General features: G+C 42.8%; 1 protein-coding gene across 1 annotated transcript in view; it reads left to right on the top strand.

Moving 5' to 3' along the window:
• Positions 1–22,857, top strand: part of PTPRT (protein tyrosine phosphatase receptor type T) — a 345,910-nt gene that overhangs the window by 281,494 nt on the left and 41,559 nt on the right. Inside the window, exons 16-19 of the mRNA XM_031063401.1 lie at positions 2,203–2,250; positions 4,470–4,618; positions 10,718–10,753; positions 20,503–20,690. Coding sequence (XP_030919261.1) covers positions 2,203–2,250; positions 4,470–4,618; positions 10,718–10,753; positions 20,503–20,690 — 421 coding nt within the window. The remainder of the gene's footprint in view (positions 1–2,202; positions 2,251–4,469; positions 4,619–10,717; positions 10,754–20,502; positions 20,691–22,857) is intronic.

The raw sequence follows: 22,857 nt of genomic DNA, 5'->3' as shown, positions 1-22,857 counted from the left end.
CCACAGCAGCAGATAACCATTGTTTACATTTTGTTCCTGAGGCCTCTCAGCTTCTCAGGAGGAAAAATCCTAAGGAAAGGATTTTTCATAAAACGTGTCTGTGACATGAGAACAACTCCCCTCTGCTGTCTTTTCATGTCTGAAAACCTATCAGCCCTATCTGATTTCCTCTTCTCTAGATTAAAGGTCCACATTTCCTTTGGCCTTTGCTTGTAGATCATGTTTCCAGCTTTACCTTTCGTGTCCTTTGTGTGAGCCCCTGTGGCACATGTCTGATTTGAGGAGCAGTGTTGGCAGCAGAGCCCTCTCCAATCCTCAGTCAGAGCAACAGGATCACCCAGTTAGTGATGAACAGTTACAGTGCCATGCCCTTACTTTTAAAACAGCATAAAACCATTCTTCCAAATTGGATTTGTCATCTACCACAGGCTTAGGGCATGCAGATCCTTTCCAATAGATCTGCTGTTTCACCAGTGCTCCCTGGGATTTGCATGGCTCATCACTGCCTGCCTTGAATTGGGGCAGATTCCATCACAAATTACAGGTGTACTCCTAGGAGTTTGCTATGCACAATTCTCTAAAAGGAATTATTTTTTTTTATTTTCTCAAATTGCTTATTGAAAATGACAGAAATATGCAATTTGTGTCTGTAGGAGGAAATTTCACGTTTAACTTACATAATCTATACCTAATGTCTAAATTACCTGTGCATGCAAATCTACACCACAGTGTACAAAATCCATCCTTGGAAACATCCAAAATTAAATCTGTCAACGTACATGCACGAGAGTTCTCCAGGAGTGGCAGTTACGGATTTAATGTTTGTGCATGTAGAATTGATAGAAAAAGTTAGAGAAGAGTTTGAAGCTGCTTTTAAAAAATAATCCCTGACAGTCATCCAAACCTCCATGAAACAGGAATCTGATCCTCCAGATAGTTCTAACAGAAAATATTGCTGGAGCTTCCTGATTAATGCCCGTGGCAGTAAATGGTTTGTGCTTGATACCAAGTTTGTATTCCTTGACTGTTTAAGTAGAACTCCCACAATTTTAATACAGTGCTTCAGATTTTATGTCTAGTCTCTGATACGAGTAGAAGTTTCAATAAGTAACCAAATCAAATCTCCATCTCTTTTTTTCCTCTCAATGCACACTTGTGTTCACTGCCAATGGCTTTTCTCCTTGCTTTAGTGGGGTCAGCATCAACTGCCTGATTATACAGCTGGTTTCATTTTTTCACTCAGCTTTGAGCATCTTTCTGTCTCATCCCTCCTCTGTGTGTGTGGTGCTTGCAAACATCATCTTTTCATTTCCAAACTGAAAAGAGCAACCTGGTAAATTCCACCCATGGACTCCTGCTTCCTTCTTGCCACATTTCCCTTACCCTTGGATGTAAACCAGCATTAAGATCATTTTTGTTCACATCCTGACATTCTGTGTCGATTGTATCAGACTCTTCCTCCCAATATCTGCCTGGTCCTTTATTTCCTCCCCTTTTCAGCTGCATATTGCATGAGTGGGGAAGTGTCTGCTCCATGAGGGGTGTCAGCTGTGCTGGGGACACTCTGGGCACGCAGCCAGCCCATGACTGACACTGATGCTCCCAGAGCAGCTTTGTTGGGGTGTTGCAGTGGCTCTGTGCAGGGCAGTGGGGACAGCAGGAGCCATGTCACCAGCGTGGCTTGTCAGTGATTCACAGAGATCTCTTGGAGCGCCCTATTTTTGGGAACAGCATTTCTAGATAAATGCTTTTCCATTTCCAAAAAGGCTTTTTGACGTGCTGGGAAATAAACCTCTACCTAGCTGTGGGTTTTAAGTCACATCCCTAACGTTCTGGAAAGTGCTAGTCATTTGATTTTCTAATCTTTTCTATGAATTATAATGATGGTAAGGACCAAATAGGCTTAGTCCTGTGCTGCCACTCTCTCCAGACACAGAACGGCAGCAGAAAAGGCACGTTTAGAAACTGAGAGCCCCTTGATGTGTCTGGCAAGCTTAGCTCTGAAATCCTCAAAAGAGATCTGTCTTCCTTTTCCCTCTAAATTTAGATGAAGAATTTTTGCATTCTTGGAACAGAGAGGGAGAAAGGTGGAAACTGATAAGGCGCTGTGGAAAGAAAATTGTGGCATTTTCAGATGCAGACCTGGGTTGTGTGTGCGAGGTAGATTGAGAATTTTAAACTCATGTCACCTTTTCTTTTTAGGCATTCAAGCCAATGTTTTAGGGGCCTCTCTGTCTTCTACAGGACCAGGTAGAACTCCTTTGCATAGGGCTTTTGTAAGCAGGCCTTTGGGGACTAAGGGGTTTGGGTTTGGGGTTATTTTTTTCCTGCCTAGGACATGCAGAAATGTTGTTGCTCATTCACTCAAAGACAAAACAAGTTTGCCAATTCCTGCTCTTTGTAGCCTGTTGGCATTTCTGAAAAGATACCAGGCAATGGGGACTTACAGATAATTATTGCCACAAATAATTTAATTTTAACTTAATGAGGAAGTCGCCCCTTTTGACTCACCATTTTCAACCATTGGAGTCATGGTCTGTAGTGGCTCACCCCAGCAGTCCAGAGTGCTTGTTATTAAGGACTTCTGCATTTTGGATTAGTGTTTCCCACTGCGTGATTTTAATTCTCGTTGCCAAGGAATTCACACAGGCATGCACGATTAGCAAACCATCAGGATTAAACGATCCACACGGCAGGGTTAAAACACTTCAAGGCTATTTTAGTTACCCCAGGTACCACAGCAGAAAAAAGCAGGGCCTCCTATGTCTGCAGCTCACAGCTCCTAAATCTGGCTGTGTCAACGCTGCTGAACACTGGAAGCAAAGCTTTTAACATCATTAAACACCAGCTTTTTGCTTCATCACTCAAGGACTGCTCCCCTCTTTGCATCTTCATCTGCACAAGTGGATACACCACGGGGTTTTGGGGGGATCTGAGTGAGCCCCCTGGGATGATGGACCCAATTTGAACAGCTCTGGGCTTGGACTGGAACCACCAGTTGTAAATGGCTGAACCCCAACTGGCTGAGCAGATGAGATACATGTGTTTGTTCAAAAGTTTGCAGCAAACATCCAAGTTTTTTCCCATAAATCTGTGCTCTCCTGATCTGGATTATCTTTCTTTAAAACAGGCTTTTCCCACAGACATAGGCAAAGGATTTAGCTCTCTTTGACCCTTCTTTCCAAACAAGTATAAGTGGCCAAGCTGCCCATCTCCTGAAGGCTGGGGCTCAGCTGTGTGCTTGAACTTGCCTGTAAATGCCACTGTGACATGTTCTGGGCATAAATAGAGCGTGTTAGACTATGTTGGAAGGAGTACCTTTTTTTTTCTTGGAATCTAATTAAGTTTGAAAGATGGGTAGCACTTACCATAAGCATGTTGTTTTAGAGAAGAAAAACCTCTTTGCAAAATGATTTAGTTGTTAGGATTTTTTTGTTCTTCTTTGACTTGGAGAAGAGAAAGAAAACTAAAGCTCCTTCTTACAGTAATCTGTTTTTCTCCCTTTTATTTTATTTTCTTATCTAGGGAAGTGGTGTAAGCAAAGTTCTTTGCTGGTGCTAGGGATTTGTGTGATATTTTTTCAAGGTGTGGATTGTAGAATGTCACACATTCATTTTTAAAGGGTTTTGCTGTCTGATACGAATGAAGCACAGGGCAGTCAAATGTCAGTGGAAGCTTAGCAGCTCACTTTTCCTGCTTCTCTCCATTTTATTATGCTCTGTGTTTGCAAAAGAGGAGCCTCTTATGTTCCTGGCTTTGTTAGTGTTTTCAGAGCAGGCATACTGCTTTTGACAAAGTTTTTGCTGTCTCCTCAAAACAAGCAAAGCCCCATTTTCCAGGGACAGGGCCATATTTGGACATTGCTAAAACAAATTCAACCTTCAGCGTGCCCCACCCTTCCCTGGCTGGGGATCCCTGAGCAGTTCCAGGCTGTGTCAGGAGGCTGCTGCCCTCACTGCTGTGCTTGGGGACAGGACAGAACTCTGCTCCAGCTCTCAGGTGGCACAGAGCCAGGTCTCACACTCCCTCAAGGAGCATCCCATGGCATGGATGCAGATGTCCTGGTCCCCTGGAGCGAGCAGTGCTCCCATCCCGAGCCCTGTGCTCCTCCTCCTGGAGCGCGCAGCACCCGCTCTGCGGGCTGGCCTGTTCCACCCTCTCCAAGGCACCTGCTCCAGGGTTTGGACCTATTGCACCCTCTCCAAGGCTGAGGTAGCACTCCCACTGCTGGGGTGATGCAGGTTTGTGCCAGATGAGTGACGGGGAGGGAGAGCTCCAGGCTGGTATCACGATATTCCTCGTGCCCCAGAAGTTGCGTTAAAAACCCGCGGGGTCTCCTGGCGTGCGGTTTGTCACATGCCTTGCATGTCTGACCAAGTGGGGTAATTTTGTCAAAATATTTTGCCATTGCTTTGCTTGTAACGAGGGCAAACTGACCTTGCTTTCTCCCCTCTCCAAACCACCCAAAGGAAGCTAGCCAAGAAGCAGAAGGAGACTCAGACCAGCACGCAGAGGGAGATGGGTCCTGTGGCTACTTCTGACAAGACCTCCACCAAACTCAGTGCTGTTCACAATGAAGAAGCTTTTTCTTCCAGCTGCCAAGATGTTAATGGATTCAGTAAGTTTAACTTGCTTGCAATGGATATGACCCCCTTGGAGAGCTCTGGGTTCTTAAAAGGACCTATTCCTTTGGGCACAATGTGGAGGAGTTAGGAATGGCAGTGATAGAGATCTTTGCAAAAGCTCCATAGAAATCTGGAATGTCTCTGATACTGCCTCTGGTTTCATTGTCAGACAGGTGGAGAACATTCCTCTGGGTCCAAATCTACTGAGAATAATTTATAAAGCTTGTTCTAATAACTGCATCAGAATAAGAGGCACATGTTTATTTGTTGTTTAGAAATACTTTTCCTTTGTGAGTAGAAGAGTCAAATCCCTTAGTTGATTTGTGGGATGGAATAACATTTTCTGTATGAAATTGTTATGAAAGAAGGCCTGGTCTCCTGGCTAGAGAACTGGAATGGAAAGACAGCATTTTTTCCTTTGTCTGTGTCCTTGCTTTATTCTTCACATGGGTTCAGTAAAACTGATCTTAGTTAACATTTGTAAACCACTCAGACTTCTGTAGCTAAAACAGTTTTGTGGGTAAAGCAGCACCAAGTCCTACTTTAGCCTTACTAGCTCCAGGTTGAGTGCATGGTGGATTGCATGGTGGATTTGTAAACTTTTTTCATATTAAATAAATTTAAACTTAGACACTATGGGCATGTCACTCCTTCTTTTGACACTCAGCCTGTTAGTTTGGACAAGGGACAGCTCTGAAACTCAAGTGTGTGCTAAAACTCTTGTCTTTATTAAGCATCTTTAGTGAAGGGTTTTTTTCCCCAATTACTAAAATGGAAGTGCTCATGCTAGAAAATGTGGTTTATCATTGAAACCTCCCCTTGTAATCTGAACCTGAGTGGGACAGGTTGAGTGAATTCTTCCTTTCCCTCTCTGCAGGTCATGTCAAATTCCATCTGCATGTGCTGCTACTGCCACTTTGTGTAGCACACCTGTGAGATGGATAAATAGGTGCCTGGGACCGCCAAGGCTGGCAGGGAACACTTTTCTCTGATATTAAATTGACTTCAGTCAAGATCTAATTTTCTCAGGTGCTGAGTAGCTCTATCCTAAGGAGGCAGCAAGAGTTCTGTGGGGTTCATATCTCTGAAGGCCAGGGGAGCAGCAGGCAGTGTTGTATCAGCCATCCCCCAAACAGCAGAGGCATCTTGGCTGGAGTGTGTGGGGAAAATAAAGTGTTCAACACTTCCCTCAGGATCTGGGCTTCTGAAAGTTTGGGGATTCTTTTTCCAACCAGAAAATTAGAAAAGAGACAAGCTTGAAATGTGACCTCATCTTCCCCCCCGCCCCCTTATTATTTTGACAGACTAATTAAAACAGCTGAGTCATTTGCTTGAAATGGCAACTGTAGATAATATGATGTATCAAATTTTGTAAAGAAACAGCACTCCAAGTTTTCAATTTTTTTAATCACTTAGATCTTTACTTGTCTGACATCTCTGCAGATTTTATCACTGCCCTCCCCTATAACCCGAGTCAGTCATGGGTGGATTCTTTTTATTTTTTTTTCCTCTTTATATCTATGAGAAAGAATTATCAATAAACCTTCATGATTTCTCCAAATTTTTTACTGCCAAGTCCAGGATGCTGAGGTGTTGGAGGTAAGTTCTGTGCAGTAGTGTGCACATGCTGATACAGGAATTTTATGAGTAAAAGAATTCCTTGAAAAGAAAAATAAAATAAATTGCCTTAATGGAGTTTAATACTTGTGGGCTCTATACAGGCCTACTTTGGAATAACATAATAGGATTATTTCTTAACCTTCCTGCTAACTAATAGAGTTTTACAGGGTTTATCCACCAGAGCTGTTGAAATCAACAGTCTTAAGCAGCAGTCAGATTCATTCTTAAATTGTTTTTTTGCCTGCCAACAGTAAATAGCATTTACAGCACCCCATGATGGGCAGTCACCCTCTCTGTCCTGCCCTGAGCTGGCTGCAGCAGGGGTGAGGAAATGCCCTTCTCGTTTTGGAGGAAGAGCCCACCAAGAGAAGCAAAGTGTTTTCAATGCCAGGATCACCTTGCCAGCTCACAAAAGCAATCAAACAGAACAAGACAATTTGCTAAGTAGGATCCCTCAGTTATTGAATGACTTGCAGGCGACTTTACCTGCAGAATACAATGTCCTTGCAGGGCTTGTGTCCTTGCCTCCAGCTTTTACTTTCTGTCACAGTAATTCTGATAACTTTTCAGACAGAACAAACTCAGTGAGTGCCTACAGAAGCTTTTCTTTTCCCATGCTCTCTCCAGTTGGCCCCTGCTCTGCTCCTGGGTGAGTCCTGTCCATCCTCCTGCTGTTGCTTACCCTGTTTCCCTGCCCTGCCACCATACAGGACTATTTTCTAAATCAGTTAGATTTAAAAATCCCACTTTTCAAGGGTGCTGCCTGATGCTCTGCACCATGAGGGAGATAAAAAATGAACAGCTGCCCTCCTTCTTATCAGCCCCTTGTTTTCTGTTGAGGCATCAAGACCTCAGGTCTTGGCGAAAAGAGGAAGAGAATTGAGCATTTATCTTCCCTGGCCTGAAGCAAAGCCCCTCATCCCTCTTTCCATTCTGCAGTGTTAGTTGTTATCCTGGCAGGATTCTCACTGATACATACAGGTGTTGGAATAAAAAGAGATTTTTTGGACTCAGCCTCTGACACTCCACAGAACCAGAGGAGGTGTTTGGTGAAACATAGATTGGTCTGTGGCTGTTCCAGCTTGTCTGCTTTTACCTGGGGATTATGAACAATCACAGTTGGTCATTTTCTCAAATATCTTGTGGTTTTTTTAAGACATCAATATATCCCAGCTCCGTGAAAGGCAGGTGATGGCCCTGGCAGTGGCTGAGCAGCTCCCTGGAGTGCAGGAATGTTGGGAAGCAGCACAGTCACCTGTAGACACTGGCTCAGGGCAGGGTTATTGTGGAACAAGATGGGAAATGGGAAACAAAGTGGACCTAAATTTGCCCCCCAGTGTCTGCACTGACCAGAAAGGTGTGCAGGGGTTTGTGACCACGCAGAAATCATGGGCAGTGTGGCAGAGATGGGAGGGACAGCAGTGGATCAGCTCAGCAGGGATGCACTGATGTGCTCTGCACAAAGGAACTGCCATGGACCAAGCCTTGTCCAGGAGAATTCCCTGTCCCAGCAGAGCCATCCTGACATCCTTGCAGGGATTCTGGCAGGAGCTGTTGGATTCTGAGGATTTAACCCATTAAAATGCAGCCAGTTTTGCTGGGGACTGATTAATAAGGTGTGCTTTACCCGTGTGACATCCCATTTTGGGGGGAGACAGCTCTGCAGACACCCTGCAGGAGGGACACAGATGAAGGAGGGGCTTTAATGCTTCAGGCAGAGCATTCTGGAACTGAGTTCTGCAGGAGGAACCACTACCATAAGTTACCAAGCTCGTGTGATTTCACTTACAAGAACAAGAACAAGAGAGGGAGGTGTAGGCAAGTGGCACTCAGGGTTTAAGGGATCCATTTGTACCAAGAAACATCAAAATTCACACCTTTCCACAATCCTCCATGATTTTATGATCAGTGAGATGTAAAGGTATTCACAAAAGACAAGCACAGCAAGATGAAGTTCTTACTCCTGCCCCATGCATAACTTTCATTCATAATTAATTAGGTGACCTGCTAAATGCTGTCTAAGGATTTGTAGGGTCGTGGACATGAGATTGCTTCCTTTAGTAAAAAGATTCTTAAAGTAATTTAAAAATAAAAGACAAACCCGCATTTTATCAAAGGCATAAAAGAAGCCCTTTTACTGGCTTCCATGGGATTCTTGTGGGGTTTGCTAGTTTAGGAAATATTATAAAAATTAAAGAATAATTTTCAGAATAGGAAGGAGCCTTCACCACTCTGCTTGACTGGAGGGATCTGTGTGGCTTCACGTGCCACTCCAGGGAGCACAAAGAGAATTTTTAATGAAGTCTTAATCTCTACCCTGATGTGAAATCCTCTCTGGACGTGTTTCCTTTGATTACAGACCCAAGTGCCTGTGAGAAATGCTAGTTAGAAAGCAGCCCTGTGTATACATCTCATTATACAACTTGACTCATTTCAGAAACAAGTTCTCCAAAGTTTTAAGAAACTTCTCTTTTGTGTTGGTGGGTTTTGGGGGATATTTGTTTTGGTTTGGTTTTTTGGTTTGGTTTTTCATTTGTTTTAATTTTAGCTTGGGTTTTTTCTTGGTTTTCTTTGGGTTTGTTTAGGTTTTTTCCCCTGTTTTTTAATCTGAATTTAAAAGTCACAGCCCCATGTCACAAACACAATTCATGTCATAAACCTCAGTTGGTGACATCTTTAATCAAACTCACTGACATGAGGTGTTTATCTGGAAATTCATCCTCAGCAGCTCTGGAAAGGCAGCATGGTCCTATGAGTTCTTTCATACTCCCAAATTCCAGAAACACTTGAGCCCTGCCCCAAGCCCTGAGTGTGGCCTTGCCCTGTGACATTGGGCAAACCAGCTGATCTTATTTGATGTTATCTGAACCACAGCCATGTCCTAAGTGTGGTGAGAGAAGGGTCTGATTTAGGCTGGCAAAGTGCAAGAGGCCCCCGAGCAGAGGAACTTTGTGAGTTGAGGCAGCTGGGGCAGAGCTCCAGCAGACCGAAGTGTGAGGAATTGGATTGTTTCAATGTATTTCCAAGTCATGTAGGTCTGAAAATAAGGTGTGAGAATGCAGAATGAGAGTGAGTTCATGAGCTGGATGATTATAAACTGCTCAGGAGGTAATTCTAACTTTATGGACCTCCCTAGACCAGTGACTTCTTTGGGTGTCCCCACAGAATAACTTGAAATTTTAAAGCAATGTTTGCTCCATAGCTACAAAAAAATTGGTTCTGAAATTACTTTGATGTACACTGAGTTTTATCTACTTCTGTTGGGCTATGGAATAGTTTTTCCTTTGCTATCTGTTGTCATCTCTCTGATGTACTGAGATTTGTATTAGCTTGTTTCCCAACATTCTGAGGAGGAGATATATAAATGCCTGTAACTCTGAGAGTGAATGCAGAGTGATAACAAAAGAACATGCCTTCAAAAGTGATGGATTACCATAAGAATGTGCATGTTTGCTGCTGTAGGTGTAAACCAGCCTCATAAATTTACTATCAAGACAAGAATCTACCACGAAGATGTTGAGCCCTTCCTCCTTTCAAAAAATATTTGATTAATATGGAAATTTGTGGATTCTTGTCCAGAGAAAGTTAATGATGTAATGGGAGAAGACAAGGATGCTTGTCCTGCTGACAGAACTCAGCTCACAGGGGAAGGGATTATAGGATTTGCTATGAACAGTCCTGGGGTGAAGAACAAGTCCTTTGTAATGTTGTAATGTTTTAACCAAAAAATTGCTACCCCGCCTGTGTATTTTTTGTGGTACATTGTGTTTGAGTAGGTTTATTTTACTGTCAATACTGATTCTCTGTAGTTTGTATTTTAGGGGTAATTTTTGAGGAATTTCCTCTTAGAGACAAAATCCTAAGTTTGCTCCTTTGGTTAGAAAAAAAAAAAAAAAGACCATTTAGAATATAGACCTATGAATGTAGCCCTGTGTGTATCCTATTTAGGAACACATTGATTTACAGTAACTATAATCCTATATTTGGGGTCTGGAGTGCTTATATTAAAGAAAATCCATCATGATGACAATGTAATAAATGTAATATGCATGTTGAAATGAAAAATATAATTCATTTTGATAAGCCTTATATATCCCATATTACTGTGTTCTTTGAGGAACATTCTCCCTGTTCTCTTTCTCTCTCTTAATATATGTCTAAAGTCTTTTCCTTATGTCTTTCCTACCTAGCATCACCCTCTCCTTGTTCATTTTCTGTCCAAAGCAAAACCCTTCAGAGCAAATCTATGTTGAATTCCTACTACTCAGGTACTAGTGCCAGACTTTTCTTTCATTCCTAAATTTTCTTTGCTTTTGTACGTTACCCAATATAACCTGTAACAGACCGAGGCTTCTGAGTGTGAGACACAGCTAACCTTGTTTTCATTTTCTGTAACTTTTCTTTTCCTGTTGATCCTCTGTTGATTTCCATTGAATCCCTGTCGTGTGGGTGAACGGAATTCCATCTCAAAGTTTCATCAGACACCGTCCCATCGACCACGCTGTTAGGTAAGAGGACAGGTATGGTGGGCTGGGCTGAGCTGGAGAGCAAACGCACTCTCTGTGGCATGAAAATAACACTCTGGAGTGTTTGGCTTCCAAAATCAGAATTAATCCTGTGCTCGTGCTTTCATCAGATAACTTTGGTTTCATTCATGTTTTGTTATTGCTGTTAATTGCTTTCAAAGGAAAGAAAAATTCAAAAATTAAGGTTTAGTCATTTTTTCAAGTATACGTTTGTGGTGTTTGTGAGATCCCCAGGACGAGGTGAGAGATGAGAATTTGACTCCATGTTCTCAGGAGGCTGATTATTATATATTATATTATATTATATTATATTATATTATATTATATTATATTATATTATATTATATTATATTATATTATATTATATTATATTATATTACATTACATTACATTACATTACATTACATTACATTACATTACATTATATTATGCTATACTAAAACTATACTAAAGAAAGAGAAAGGAGACATCAGAAGGCTTAACAAGAATGAATAATAAAAGCTCGTGACTGACTCAGAGAGTCCAACACAGCCGGACCTTGATTGGTCATTAATTAAAAACAATTCACATGTTTGGATAAACAATCTTCAGACCACACAGCAGAGCAGCAGAACATGGAGAAGCTGAGGCTTCTCATCTTCCCAGGAAGAGAAATCCTGGTGAAGGGATTTTTCAGTAAATACCACGGTGACATACGTTGTTCCTCTATGTCCATGAGATTTGGGGTTCTGGGCCCCTTTCCCACTCGCTGCCTTGCCTTAGGCTTAGTTCTGACTCCTGCAGCTGCTTGTGCCTGTGCAGCTGACACAGAACCACAGAATGGTTTGGGTTGGAATGGATCTTTAAAAGCTCTCTAGGCCATGGGCAGGAGCACTTTCCTACAGACCAGATTGCTCAGAGCCCCATGCAATCTGACCTGGAAGTTTTCCAGGCATGAGGCATCTTCCACCCTCTGGGCAACCTGTGCTGGTGCCTCACCACCCTTTTAATAGAAATTTTCTTCTTTGTATCTACTCTGAATTATCCTGTTTCCTTTTAAAACCACCTTCCTGCGCTGTGTGTGAGGCTCAGCTGGACCTGCCTCAAGGGTTGCACATTTAAGTGAGGATTTGCACGTGTGCAGCAGGTGGGAGCCTGCAGTTTTTGGTGAAGTTGCATGGATAAAGGTTATTTAGAAAAATTCCTGGCTGGGTTTTGGGAAGTGGCTCCACCTGATTCTGTGTATGCTGAGAGTTAAATGCTAAATCTTTCAGGCAGTCAGGTATGGATTTGAGAGGATAACAAAGGTCCTGAGAGGCAGAGGCAGTTCTGTGGCTCTATAAGATATCAGAAAGGAATTCTGTCCTGTGAGGGTGCTGAGGCTCTGGCACAGGGTGCCCAGAGCAGCTGTGGCTGCCCCTGGATCCCTGGCAGTGCCCAAGGCCAGGCTGGACAGGGCTGGGAGCACCTGGGACAGTGGAAGGTGTCCCTGCCTCTGGTAAGGGGTGGTACTGGATGGTCTTTGAGTTCTCTTCTCACCCAAACCTCTCTGATTCTCTGATTTATGAATTCTTTCTCTATGGAGCAGAAAGATGATGTGTGGCTGATCAGAATCTAGCCAGCGGGATTTATCCTTTTGGATTATCCACAATAAATGTTCCTTCCAGACAGAGTAATCTACCATGACTGCTTCAAACATCACTCAGAACGTGGGGAAGGGCCACAGTTAGAGCAGGAAGAAATGACAACCAGTGGCTGTTCCTTGGCACAGAGGCTTGGAGGAGCTGCCACAAGACACACATCCATCCTGCTGCCTGCCAAAGTGCTCTCACTGGGTTGGGGAAGGAAAGGTGTCCATTTCCCAGAAGGTTTCCTCTCATTTCCCAGAGGCTCAATGTTATCAACAGAAAAGCATAAGGGCAGGTTTCTCTTTTGGCTGCACTTTAGAAATAAGGTTCTGACCTGCAGTTTGATGGAAGATATCAAACTCTCTCAGTCTGGCATCTGGGAAAGCCTGGCCATTCTTTGGGGGAGCTGTTTTCCCCCCTCTGCCCTGATGGAATTAAGGTGTGAACTGCACTTTTGGTGCTCTGAAGCTCAAGGAGCAATGAACAGGTTCCTTCTGTGCTTCTTCTGCCACAGCAAAAGCCCCTAAAACTTTTAAAACTGCAAATTTTATAGATGAAAAAGAGGAAATAGGAATCTAACCAGCCTTGTGCTTATATATTCAAAAATATTTCAAATTTCTACTAAGCACTATATCTGTGTAAGGGTTGATATCCCTGTTTTACACATGGGAAGTTAAGTACAGAGCACTTTAAAGACATGAATTACACAGACTGGTCACTGTCCCAGTTCCACCTGAATTTAACAGCCTGTGAAACAGCCCCTTACATTGGAGAAATTTCTATCTTGTGACTTGCAGACAAATTATAACCTTGGCATTCTGGTTTCTCAGACAAATCCATCAGATGTTAGATGTTGCTGTACGAGCAAAAGAAGTTTAATTTTTGATGTTTATTAATATTAATTCCCAGGGAAGAAAAACATATCTTGAAAAGGGATTAGTCATACCACTACCAATATCTGTAGCTGCAATTCAGTACTGTTTGTTCCCATCTATTATGCTTTCTGCTAATAAATGTTCTATATTTGCAGTATTGCATGGCTCCCTAGGCTTGGCTGTGACATGTAAGATACAGGAGATGTGGGATTTGCCTCTATCCCAATTCCTGGTTAATACTTTTTTATTAATGCATGTTTTTAGTGAAGTCATTTTCTCTTCCACTTGTGGACAACTCTGGATTTTAAATGTTTTGCTCAAACATCTTCACTAGAGAAGGGAACATCTAACACTAAAAAATACATGAGGTAGATTTTCACTTGAAGATGAGGTAGCACAACTTTAGGGATTATTTCTGGGGAAAAGATTCATGTCCAATAGCTCTTGAAGATGTTCAGGAGATCTCATCGGGGGATCTCTGCAGGGGAACCAGCATGTCCTTCCTTTGGCATCTCCTGGCAGCAGGAAAGGACGCTGAGCCTTGTTCTCATTCCAGCTGCTCATGAGGATCCTCACAAGAGTCACCACCCTCCAGACAGGACAGGGATTTTAGTGCCTGCAGATGGGCAGAACAAGCAGAGAGAGCTCTCTGACACAAAGTCACAGACAAAAAACTGGCTGTGCTTAGAAAGACATAGAAATTTTCCATGGATTTTAGACTTCTGTAGCTTTTTTTGCCCACCCCAATCAGTCTGCTGTGTGTACACCCCCAGCCTAGCTTGAATAACTCAAAGATGTTAAGAAGCCAGTATTGCTGCTTTAGCAGGTGCCTCTGTCATTGAATTTTTACTGTGGGATGAGTGATTTTTATGCAATGGGTGCACAAAAATTCAATGGCTTGACCTGCTCAGTTGCATCAGAAGCCTTCCAGGCCAAGTCAGCCTCTAATAAGGAGCTGTGGGAGAGGTTTTCCCAGCATTTCTCTGTGCTGGGGTTTGTCAGGAGCAGAGTGAGCACCAAAGGTTCAGACCTTTGCAGGCTGGGCCTTGAGCTGAATTTCTCTTACATTTCTTCCTGCCTGCAGAACTGGAAACCCCTCTCTTCCAGTCTTTAGTGGCTTGTAGTTTCATGTGCTGTTTTGAAGTTTACAGATGCTTTCCAGATGTAACTGAATGTCTGTGGAAAGTGGGTTGGTCTGGCAGCCTGTTTTCACCAAGGAGGCAAAGAGAGATTTGGCTTGGTGAAGTCCACACATCCAAAGAGCTTCACAGTTACATTTCTACCAAATAATCCCAAATCATTGCCCACCTCACCAAAACATCATCTTTGCACCTTTAACAGGATTTTCTTCTATGTTACCTGATGAAGAAAATGTGTGTAGTAGTTTTTATAAGATCACAATACTCTTATGCTAGAATACACTTATAATATTTGAATACTTTAATATTCTTATTAGAATGCTCTTATAAGACTAGAATACTCTTATGCTTGGTGTTAACCAAGCAATTCTTACAAAGTTCTAAAATCTAGATAAAAAATACTTACTTTAAAAAAAAATTATGGATGTGTGGCTTCTTCATGTCTTTGAAATGAAAAGTGCACCCTCTGTGCTCTGTCAAGCCTGCTGTCAGAAGGCTTTGTTAAGGAATGTGCCTTTTCAGAGCTCAGTTGATATCATTAGATAAATGGTGTTTTGCCTTCAGTTTGCCATACCACTGTTGGTATTGTAGATAGAATATTAGAGCTGGGTATTTATCATATAATAAAGCCTTGACACACACAAAAAAGCAAATTATTTTTCATCTTGCACCATATCCCTGGTGTAGAGGGAAGAGGTATTAGCCATGCTCTAGTCACCCTCAGAAGATGTCAAAGAATTGACAGCCTTTGCTCTAGTGTGGAGAGACTGGCTCTGTGTGTAATTAAATCCATCACAAACACCACTCAAAGCATAATTTATTTTGTGCAAAGGGTGTCGTATCGCATCTTATCACTTGCCAAGGCTGAGAGAATAAAAAATATAAGCAGATATGATAGCCCTGTCATTTTAGTCACAGGAAGAATTTGTGGACCTTAAAGCAAAAGTTTTGAGAGAAGCTTCTGCAGTGTAGAAGACGACACAAGAGTGCAGCTTTGCTTTTAGTTGTGAGAGGCATGGCTGAGTTTTCTGGTCAGGAGACAACATCATACTCTGTGCCCAGATATCCATTTCTCAGTCTAACTGTGTTTACAAAACAAATGATCGCTATAAAATCATCTAAAGCTTTAATCCCTAAAGGTGCTCTGGGTGAGCAGGACCCCTCCCAGCAGCCTTACTGGGATGTTGCACAGGGCTCTGATCATACAGAGCCACTTCCAGACTGGCAATCTAATTTCTCAGCTGCTCTTCTTCTTATCTGTGACATTTATGGAGAAGTTCATCAGTTTTTCTCTGGAGGCAAACATATTTATTTTACTTGTCTGAGAAGCACAAAAGTACAGAACACAAGGTGGTGCAGCAGCAGGCAAGCAATAATAACTCACTGTCAGGGCTGCTCATCAGATGGGGGAAGATTTCACTGAAGTGACCTCTGCTCCAGCTCCTCTCTGTGTGCTGGACTCTGTTACTTCTTGGCACAATAAGACCTCAGGGTTGATTTCAGCAAGTTCATGATTATTTGCCCAGCAAAGACATTCACAAAAAACACCATTTCATAGGCAGGGAGAATTTGAGAATATGTGAGGTCAGCATTGTTACATTTGCTTACATTTGCAGTTTCACACTAAACACATGAGCTGAGATACCTGAAGAGTTTCCCAATCAGCCAAGCTGTAAGAGACAGGGAATCACTAATTTACTGTCTCCAAGGTGTTAATTGAACTCTCAAGCTGATCACAGAATGGTTTGGGTTGGAAGGAACTTTAAAGCTCATTTCCTTCCACCCTCTGCCATGGGCAGGGACATTTACCACTAGACCAGGCTGCTCCAAGGCCCATCCAACCTGGCCTTGGACACTGCCAGGGATGGGGGATTATGAAAATGCCAGCTTCCAGAATCAAAACATTTGAGTTGGCAAAGGACACGTTATATGTGGAGTAAGAGTGGCACTGAAAAGGGTTAACAAACAAGCTGGCAACGCCCTTTGCTGTCACAAACTGCTGATATTATTATCCTGTCATCAACAGCATGTTCCCAGCCACATGCAGAATACCTGCCTTATTTACAGCTGCACAAATAGAACTGTGGAAGATTGGAGATTGTTCTAGGAAGGAACCGGAGCCCTGAGCAGCCTGCCCTAATGAGACTTCAGAAGCTCTCAATTGATTTACTTTATCAAAGAGAGGCTGAAGAAGTGATTTGATCAGTGCCTGCATGGGTCAGGATTACAAATGCTCAGAGGACTCTTTAATGTAACAGAAGGTATAATAAGATTCAGTGCCTGCAATCGAAGCTAAGCAAAATCAAATTGCGATTAAGAAATGTTTAGTCAGCAAGGGTAATTAACCATTGCCACAATTTTGGGGGTCAGAATGGAATCATCACCTCCTGAAATATTTTAATTTGAATTATTTCTTGGAATGGTATTCCATCTTTGGAATGCAGTGAAATGTGGTGGGGTGTGTTCCTATCAAATGCACAAGGACATATGACTAGGATAAATGTGCATATGAAATATAATTTTAAAAAACACCTGGTGCATGATCCTCCATATTTAGTAGTTTCTGAGTATTAGAGTGAATTATTTCCTGCAACTTTCCCATTAAAAAAAAAACCAAAAAACAAAACAAACCTATTTTTATGTTTTGCTTTTCTCACTGAAAACTCACCAAAGGCACACGTGCTTTATAGGCACTGCCAAAAATTTAGTGCAAAGTCTTGGCCAATTTGTCCTGCAAAGTCATTCTCATTTGCAGGGGACTGGGGAAATGTTTGTGAGAAGCAAACAGAGAAAGGGACTGTGGAAAATTACTTTAACTTCTTTAATTTGCCTTTAGTGCAACAATTAAAGCAGCAGCCTGACTTTGCTGGAATCTTTGTTGTCTTTCCCAGTAATAATGGTGCCAAAAGGAATGAGATGTGCTTTATAGCTGCACCCAGAAGGAAAAGCAAAGCCTGCTTGCCAGCCCTCCAAAGACTCTTTTGGTTGACTGTCCTAGTGAGAGATTAGTCTGCTGCCACCTCCCCTCCCACCTGCATTTTGAATTGTTCACAGAATTGCTGCAAACACATCCTGAGAGGTGCCGGCCTCGCGGAGCGCCTCATTACCGCGCTTAGCTCCACACTCTGGGGTGATTAGATGGAGAGGGAACAACGTGTAACCTGCATCAGCCTTTATTAGCAGAACATGGAAGTGTTAAGCTCAGCTCACACACAGCAATTTGTGCCCAGAAAAGCCCCTCTACATTTTGCTTGGCCTAGATAAAATGCTGGTGGGAGTAACTGAGAGTCCAGAGCTGCTGCTGCTGCTGTTGTTGGGGTTGGGATTTTTTTGCAGGTAGCTCAGGTGCCATGCATGATGTGTTTGTCACAGAGGACTGGAGGAGGTGATGGCCTCAACAGCCTCAGCTGTGTGTCCCAGTGGGGAGAGGGGGGTGACCCACATTGTGTGATGCTTTTCTTCAAGCAGAATCACCTGACTGTGTGAGGCACGCAAACAGTGCTGGTGCTGCCACAGACCACACTTTGCATTCCTCCCTCTGAGGGTGCTGAGGCCCTGGCACAGGGTGCCCAAAGAAGCTGTGGCTGCCCCTGGATCCCTGGAAGTGCCCAAGGCCAGGCTGGACGGGGCTTGGAGCAACCTGGGATATTGAAATGAGATGGTGCCTTCCAAGCCCAAACCGTTCTGAGCTTCTGTGCCACAAGAGCTGTTCCTACAATCAGAGGGATTTGCACCAATTTTTGTCTCATTGACCAAAGAGACCAGCTGTCACTCTGGACTCAAAGGCCAGAGACAGACCCCTCTTTGCTGCTGAGCACCTTCTTCTAGTCCCACCTCCATATCATGAGTGCCTACCTTAAGGGAAGTTATCTGGAAAGAATGAGCCACCACTTTCCTGGCTCTCACCTCTCCCTGTGACACATTACTCTGAGAAGAGAGCCAAGTACACCAGAATTAAAGGAACTGATGAAGAGAGAAATTAGTAATTGCCTGCAAAGCAGCTGGCTGATCTGAGCTCCATTTTACAAGTCGCCTGTGCTCTGTGTGTGCCCTGCCCGAATTAGCACCAGAACCACACATTAGTTTTAAGGCTCCCTCTTGAATTGGGATCTCATAATGTTTTTTAATTGGGGCTGATAAAAATGTGGCATTACTTGCAGGTTCCTCGGAGAAGCCAATTGTGAAATTGGGTTTGTATTAAACCTAATGATGGAAAATTAAGCATAGTACGTCTGTCGGAAATGGTCCGCGATAAAAATCTTCTCCTTTTCATTACAGGAGGTTAATAGGGAATAGGGGAGCAAAGATGCACTGGGAAAGCGAATCCAACTAGGGGAATTAATAAGCCTTGAAATTCCCTCTGTTCAGAGTTCTCACACTGTCATTAGTCAGAGCATTAGGGATGATTATACAAATGCTTTGGATGTTACTCTTCCTTAAATCCCAAATTTATTCACATTTTGTGTTTGAGGGTTGCTTCGCTTGAGCCATAGTTCTGTAAATCTGAGTGTCCTGGGAATGTGACTGTGTTTATGAGAACCTGGGACTCAGAAATCCTGAAATTCAGGAATTTAATCTTCAAAGCAGATGATCACTGTGCTAATTTATTTCACAGGAGCAGGCTGTGTTCAGCATCTCTGATAATTCACCCCCCAGCCGTGTTCATGTCCCACTGCTGATGAGCTTGCCCTGCAGCAGCGTCCACTGCTGCCATTCCTATCTCCTCACAGTCCTGCAGCTACCAAACAGAGCATATCCCTGCTTTCACATCTTGCCCTAATCTAATAATAGACCAGCTGAATTGCTATTTGTCATGTCTGTGCTGAGGACACAGTGGGATGCCCTCAGCTCTCTGCTCCTGCCCACCTTTGCAGGAGGGACATGGGCAGCCCCTGCCCAAACACCACAGTGGTTTCTCAAGCAGAGCAATGTTTACAAGAGCATTCCAAGATTATTTCTGCCTCACAGAAATCACCCTGAAATTGCAATTTGATTTATTTATTCTTTATCCCTTTAAATACATGGCTGCAGTGTTGCTCTCAAGGGGTGGTGCTTCAGCACTTTGTCAGTGAACTTGCTGTAAGAAACAAACCCTGTGTGTGGAAGCTCAAGGGGCTTTTGTGAACAATCTGAAGGAGGTGCATTTTCTGTTTGCTAATACCTTGGTTTGGGTAAGGCCTGAAAGAATTGATGCAGGTTTTATGTGTGAAAGGAGCTGAGCATCTCAGATCCCTGCAGTCCTAGGAAAAAACAGTGCTATATTTGGCCAACTACTTAAATTTGGACAGCTCTGCTAGATAAGTCATTGAATTTTTCATTTAGTCTGAGTTCCTGTTGTTAAAGATTGTTACAGTCAATTGTTTGGTTATTGAAGTTATTATTTCTTTTCTCTTAGTTCACTGGGAATATTTTGTTGTACATACATTTTGCTGGGGATATGAAGTTGCAATTCCATCTGCATAGTGATAAATTTCTTTAAATCCACTTCTTTCAAAATGTCCCGGTTTTCTATTAAGTTTACATATCTGAAATTTAAATTTCTGCACACAAGATAACTATATTTTTATGCTGGTTTATTTTTTTTTTCCTGGCGATATTACATCTTTGTCATTGACATACAAAATTTTAGGCCTGAACTAGCAGAACAGTTGACTTTGCCTGAGCATCCTGACTTATTTGAAAGGCTAATCATTTGCTTGCTGTTCACGGGGGTCCCTCTCAGTTATCTCATGCTGTACACCCCAAATCTTGCCTGGATCTCTTGCTCATCTCTGTGTATCTCTGAGGCATGTTCTTTGCAGGTTTGGGAAGACAGTAGCTCTGTTGGAGTTGCTGTGGAGAGCTCACCCTTGATGTGCCTTATCCTTGTTAGCCTGACTAGTTGTTCACTCTCTCCCTGTCTTTTTGGGTTTGTCTGCATGACACAAAAAAAATATTCAAGCGTGATTTAGTCCTTCTTGGCATTTTAGATAAACCTGTGTTTTCTATTCATTTCTTTACTTCCTTTTGCCCACACCAGCCTGCGGGGTGGTGTTAGATAAACAGAGAGAGGATGAAACTGGGAAAATCAGGTAGCTGAGAGCTTGTTCTGCCCCCTGTCTCCCCCACAGACAGCAGCCACGGGGAGCTGGCCCAGCCCACGCTGACCATCCAGACCCACCCGTACCGCAGCTGCGAGCCCGTGGAGATGTCCTACCCCCGGGGGCAGTTCCAGCCCGCCATCCGCGTGGCAGACCTGCTGCAGCACATCACCCAGATGAAGAGGGGACAGGGCTACGGCTTCAAGGAGGAGTATGAGGTGAGAGGAACCTTTCTTCGCATGACTGATGTGAAAAATGCGTATTTTATGATTGGCTTTTTGCAAATATTAATAATGAACATTGTATGTGTTGTGTTAGAAAGTTATGCTGTGTTAATTTTCTTAAGTAGTGTGTTAAATATAGTTTTAGGTTATAACATAATGTTAAAACAGAAACTATGCTATGTAGGATACTTTTTTAAAGAAAGGACTTGCAGCGAGATAGCAGCCACAGGACACCTGAATCTTTCAAAGAAAGAGAATTTATTGCCCTCTTATCAGAAGAAATGAACTTCTTCCTGCCTCGCTCAGCCATGAAGGTGCTGTTAAGATTCAGAGGAAGAAGCTGACACTGCCCAGACAGAATCCTGTGTTTGAATGGAATTTATGCGTCATGTATGAGGTGTATGAATATGCAACAGGCTGTTGCTTTTAAGGGTTAATCCTCTGTTAACCTGGGTCCTTTTTCGGGCTAATGTTCCCCAGAAAAAAGTACCTGGACATCCGTAACTCTTTGTTTTTATTGTCTCATATTGTCCTAATTCAAATTGTCCAAATTATGATTACTCTAATTGTATTATCATTTTTATAACCATTTTATTAATATTAAACTTCTAAAATTTTAAAAACAAGTGATTGGCATTTTCCACAACTGAGTAGGGAAGTTGCAATCATCCTTGCACAAGGCTAGAAGATTGGGAGAGGAAAGTAGCTGGTTTTGAGAGTTTCTTTTCCTTAATTCACCCTCCTAATCCTTTTCTTTCTGATGTTGGTTTTGAGGGCAGGGTTTTGCAGCACTGGCAGTCTTTGGAGGCCCTCTATTCCAAAGAGAAAGTGTTCACTACAGCAGTAAGTGGGTGACACTGTGCTCATGCCTCTGTCCCATAAAGAGCAGACAGTGAATATTCAGCAGGTGCTGAACATGCAGTCCCACAGTCCCTTCCTTAGCAATGTTTTCCTTGAGCAGTGTGAGCCAGGCTGTGAGAAAAGGAAGGGGTTCTGCCTGAGTTTTTTGGGAGTTCCAAGTCCTCTCTCCTAATTGATCACATGAAATCACAGGGCAATTACCTCAATGCCCAATTGTCAGGTATTTGTGTAGCTTAAATGGAGGTGAAATTCTCCAATGTGATCAAACCTCTGGCTCAGAATAGGCTTGACTGACATCCTCTGCCATGTGAGGAGTAAAACCTATGCTGGAAAAATGAGAGCTGCCCTCTTTCCCCTCACCTCTTCCCCCTGCAAGCTGGAATGATCGGGAGTATAATCCACATGACCAGAAGACATGATGTTGGGGATGATTTGGAAGAGGAAAACACATTTAGAGCAGAGCAAACAGAAGAGGGAAATAGCATCAAACATATGTGAGACTCAGCTCTAGCAAGTGATAATTATAATGAATGTAGTAAGCTCGTGGGAAGGCAATAAGAAATTAATATGCATAGTGGCATTAAAACTATTTAAAAATAATGTAACAGCTGTGAAAATAAGTTACTTAATGAAAACAGCTCACTTTTCTACCCTGCAAGTGTGAGTCCATGGGGTTTGTGTCCTCATTGCTGAGGTTTGCTGTAATTGGGAGCCTGTCTTTTCCTGGTCCTCACCAGGGAGTGGTTTTTTAATCATATGGCATCAAAAACTGTCATAGCATATGTTTCTGGAACTGTATGTTAACCAGGTCTAGGCACTATTGCCCCATAATCAAGCATGCTAATTAAACTACCAATATAAAGAGCTTTGTTTAATATTGAAAAAGGTTAATAATTCTCTGAGGAGATTTACTTAGCCCCCCCCTTGGCCTCCATTTCCATGAGGAGTACCCAAAACTGCATTGAGCTCAATTACAGATGCCCTAAGACCCAGTTCTTGATGTTCAAGAAGAAAAACAGGTGCTGGCATATATGTAATTTTCTGGTGCTGGCATGGGTAATTATCAAAATAGCACATTAGCATGAAAAATGTCAATGCAACTTTCAGCTCCACGAGCTCTGCCTTCCCCACAAAGTGCTGTCTGCAGATGCACGTAAGGATGATGGCATTACACAGCTTTGCATAATTCCTTTCTTTACAAGGAATGGCCTGGAGAATGCCACAAGCTCACAAATCCCCTGTGCTGTCCCACCCTTCCATCAGCCATAGATGCAGGTGTTTTCCATGGTGGGGTTTGGGT

The sequence above is a fragment of the Geospiza fortis genome, unplaced genomic scaffold, assembly GCF_000277835.1.
Source record: "Geospiza fortis unplaced genomic scaffold, GeoFor_1.0 scaffold468, whole genome shotgun sequence".
NCBI lineage: Eukaryota > Metazoa > Chordata > Aves > Passeriformes > Thraupidae > Geospiza > Geospiza fortis.
Note: the sequence above shows the minus strand (reverse complement) of the source record. Positions and strands in the feature narration are given on the sequence as shown.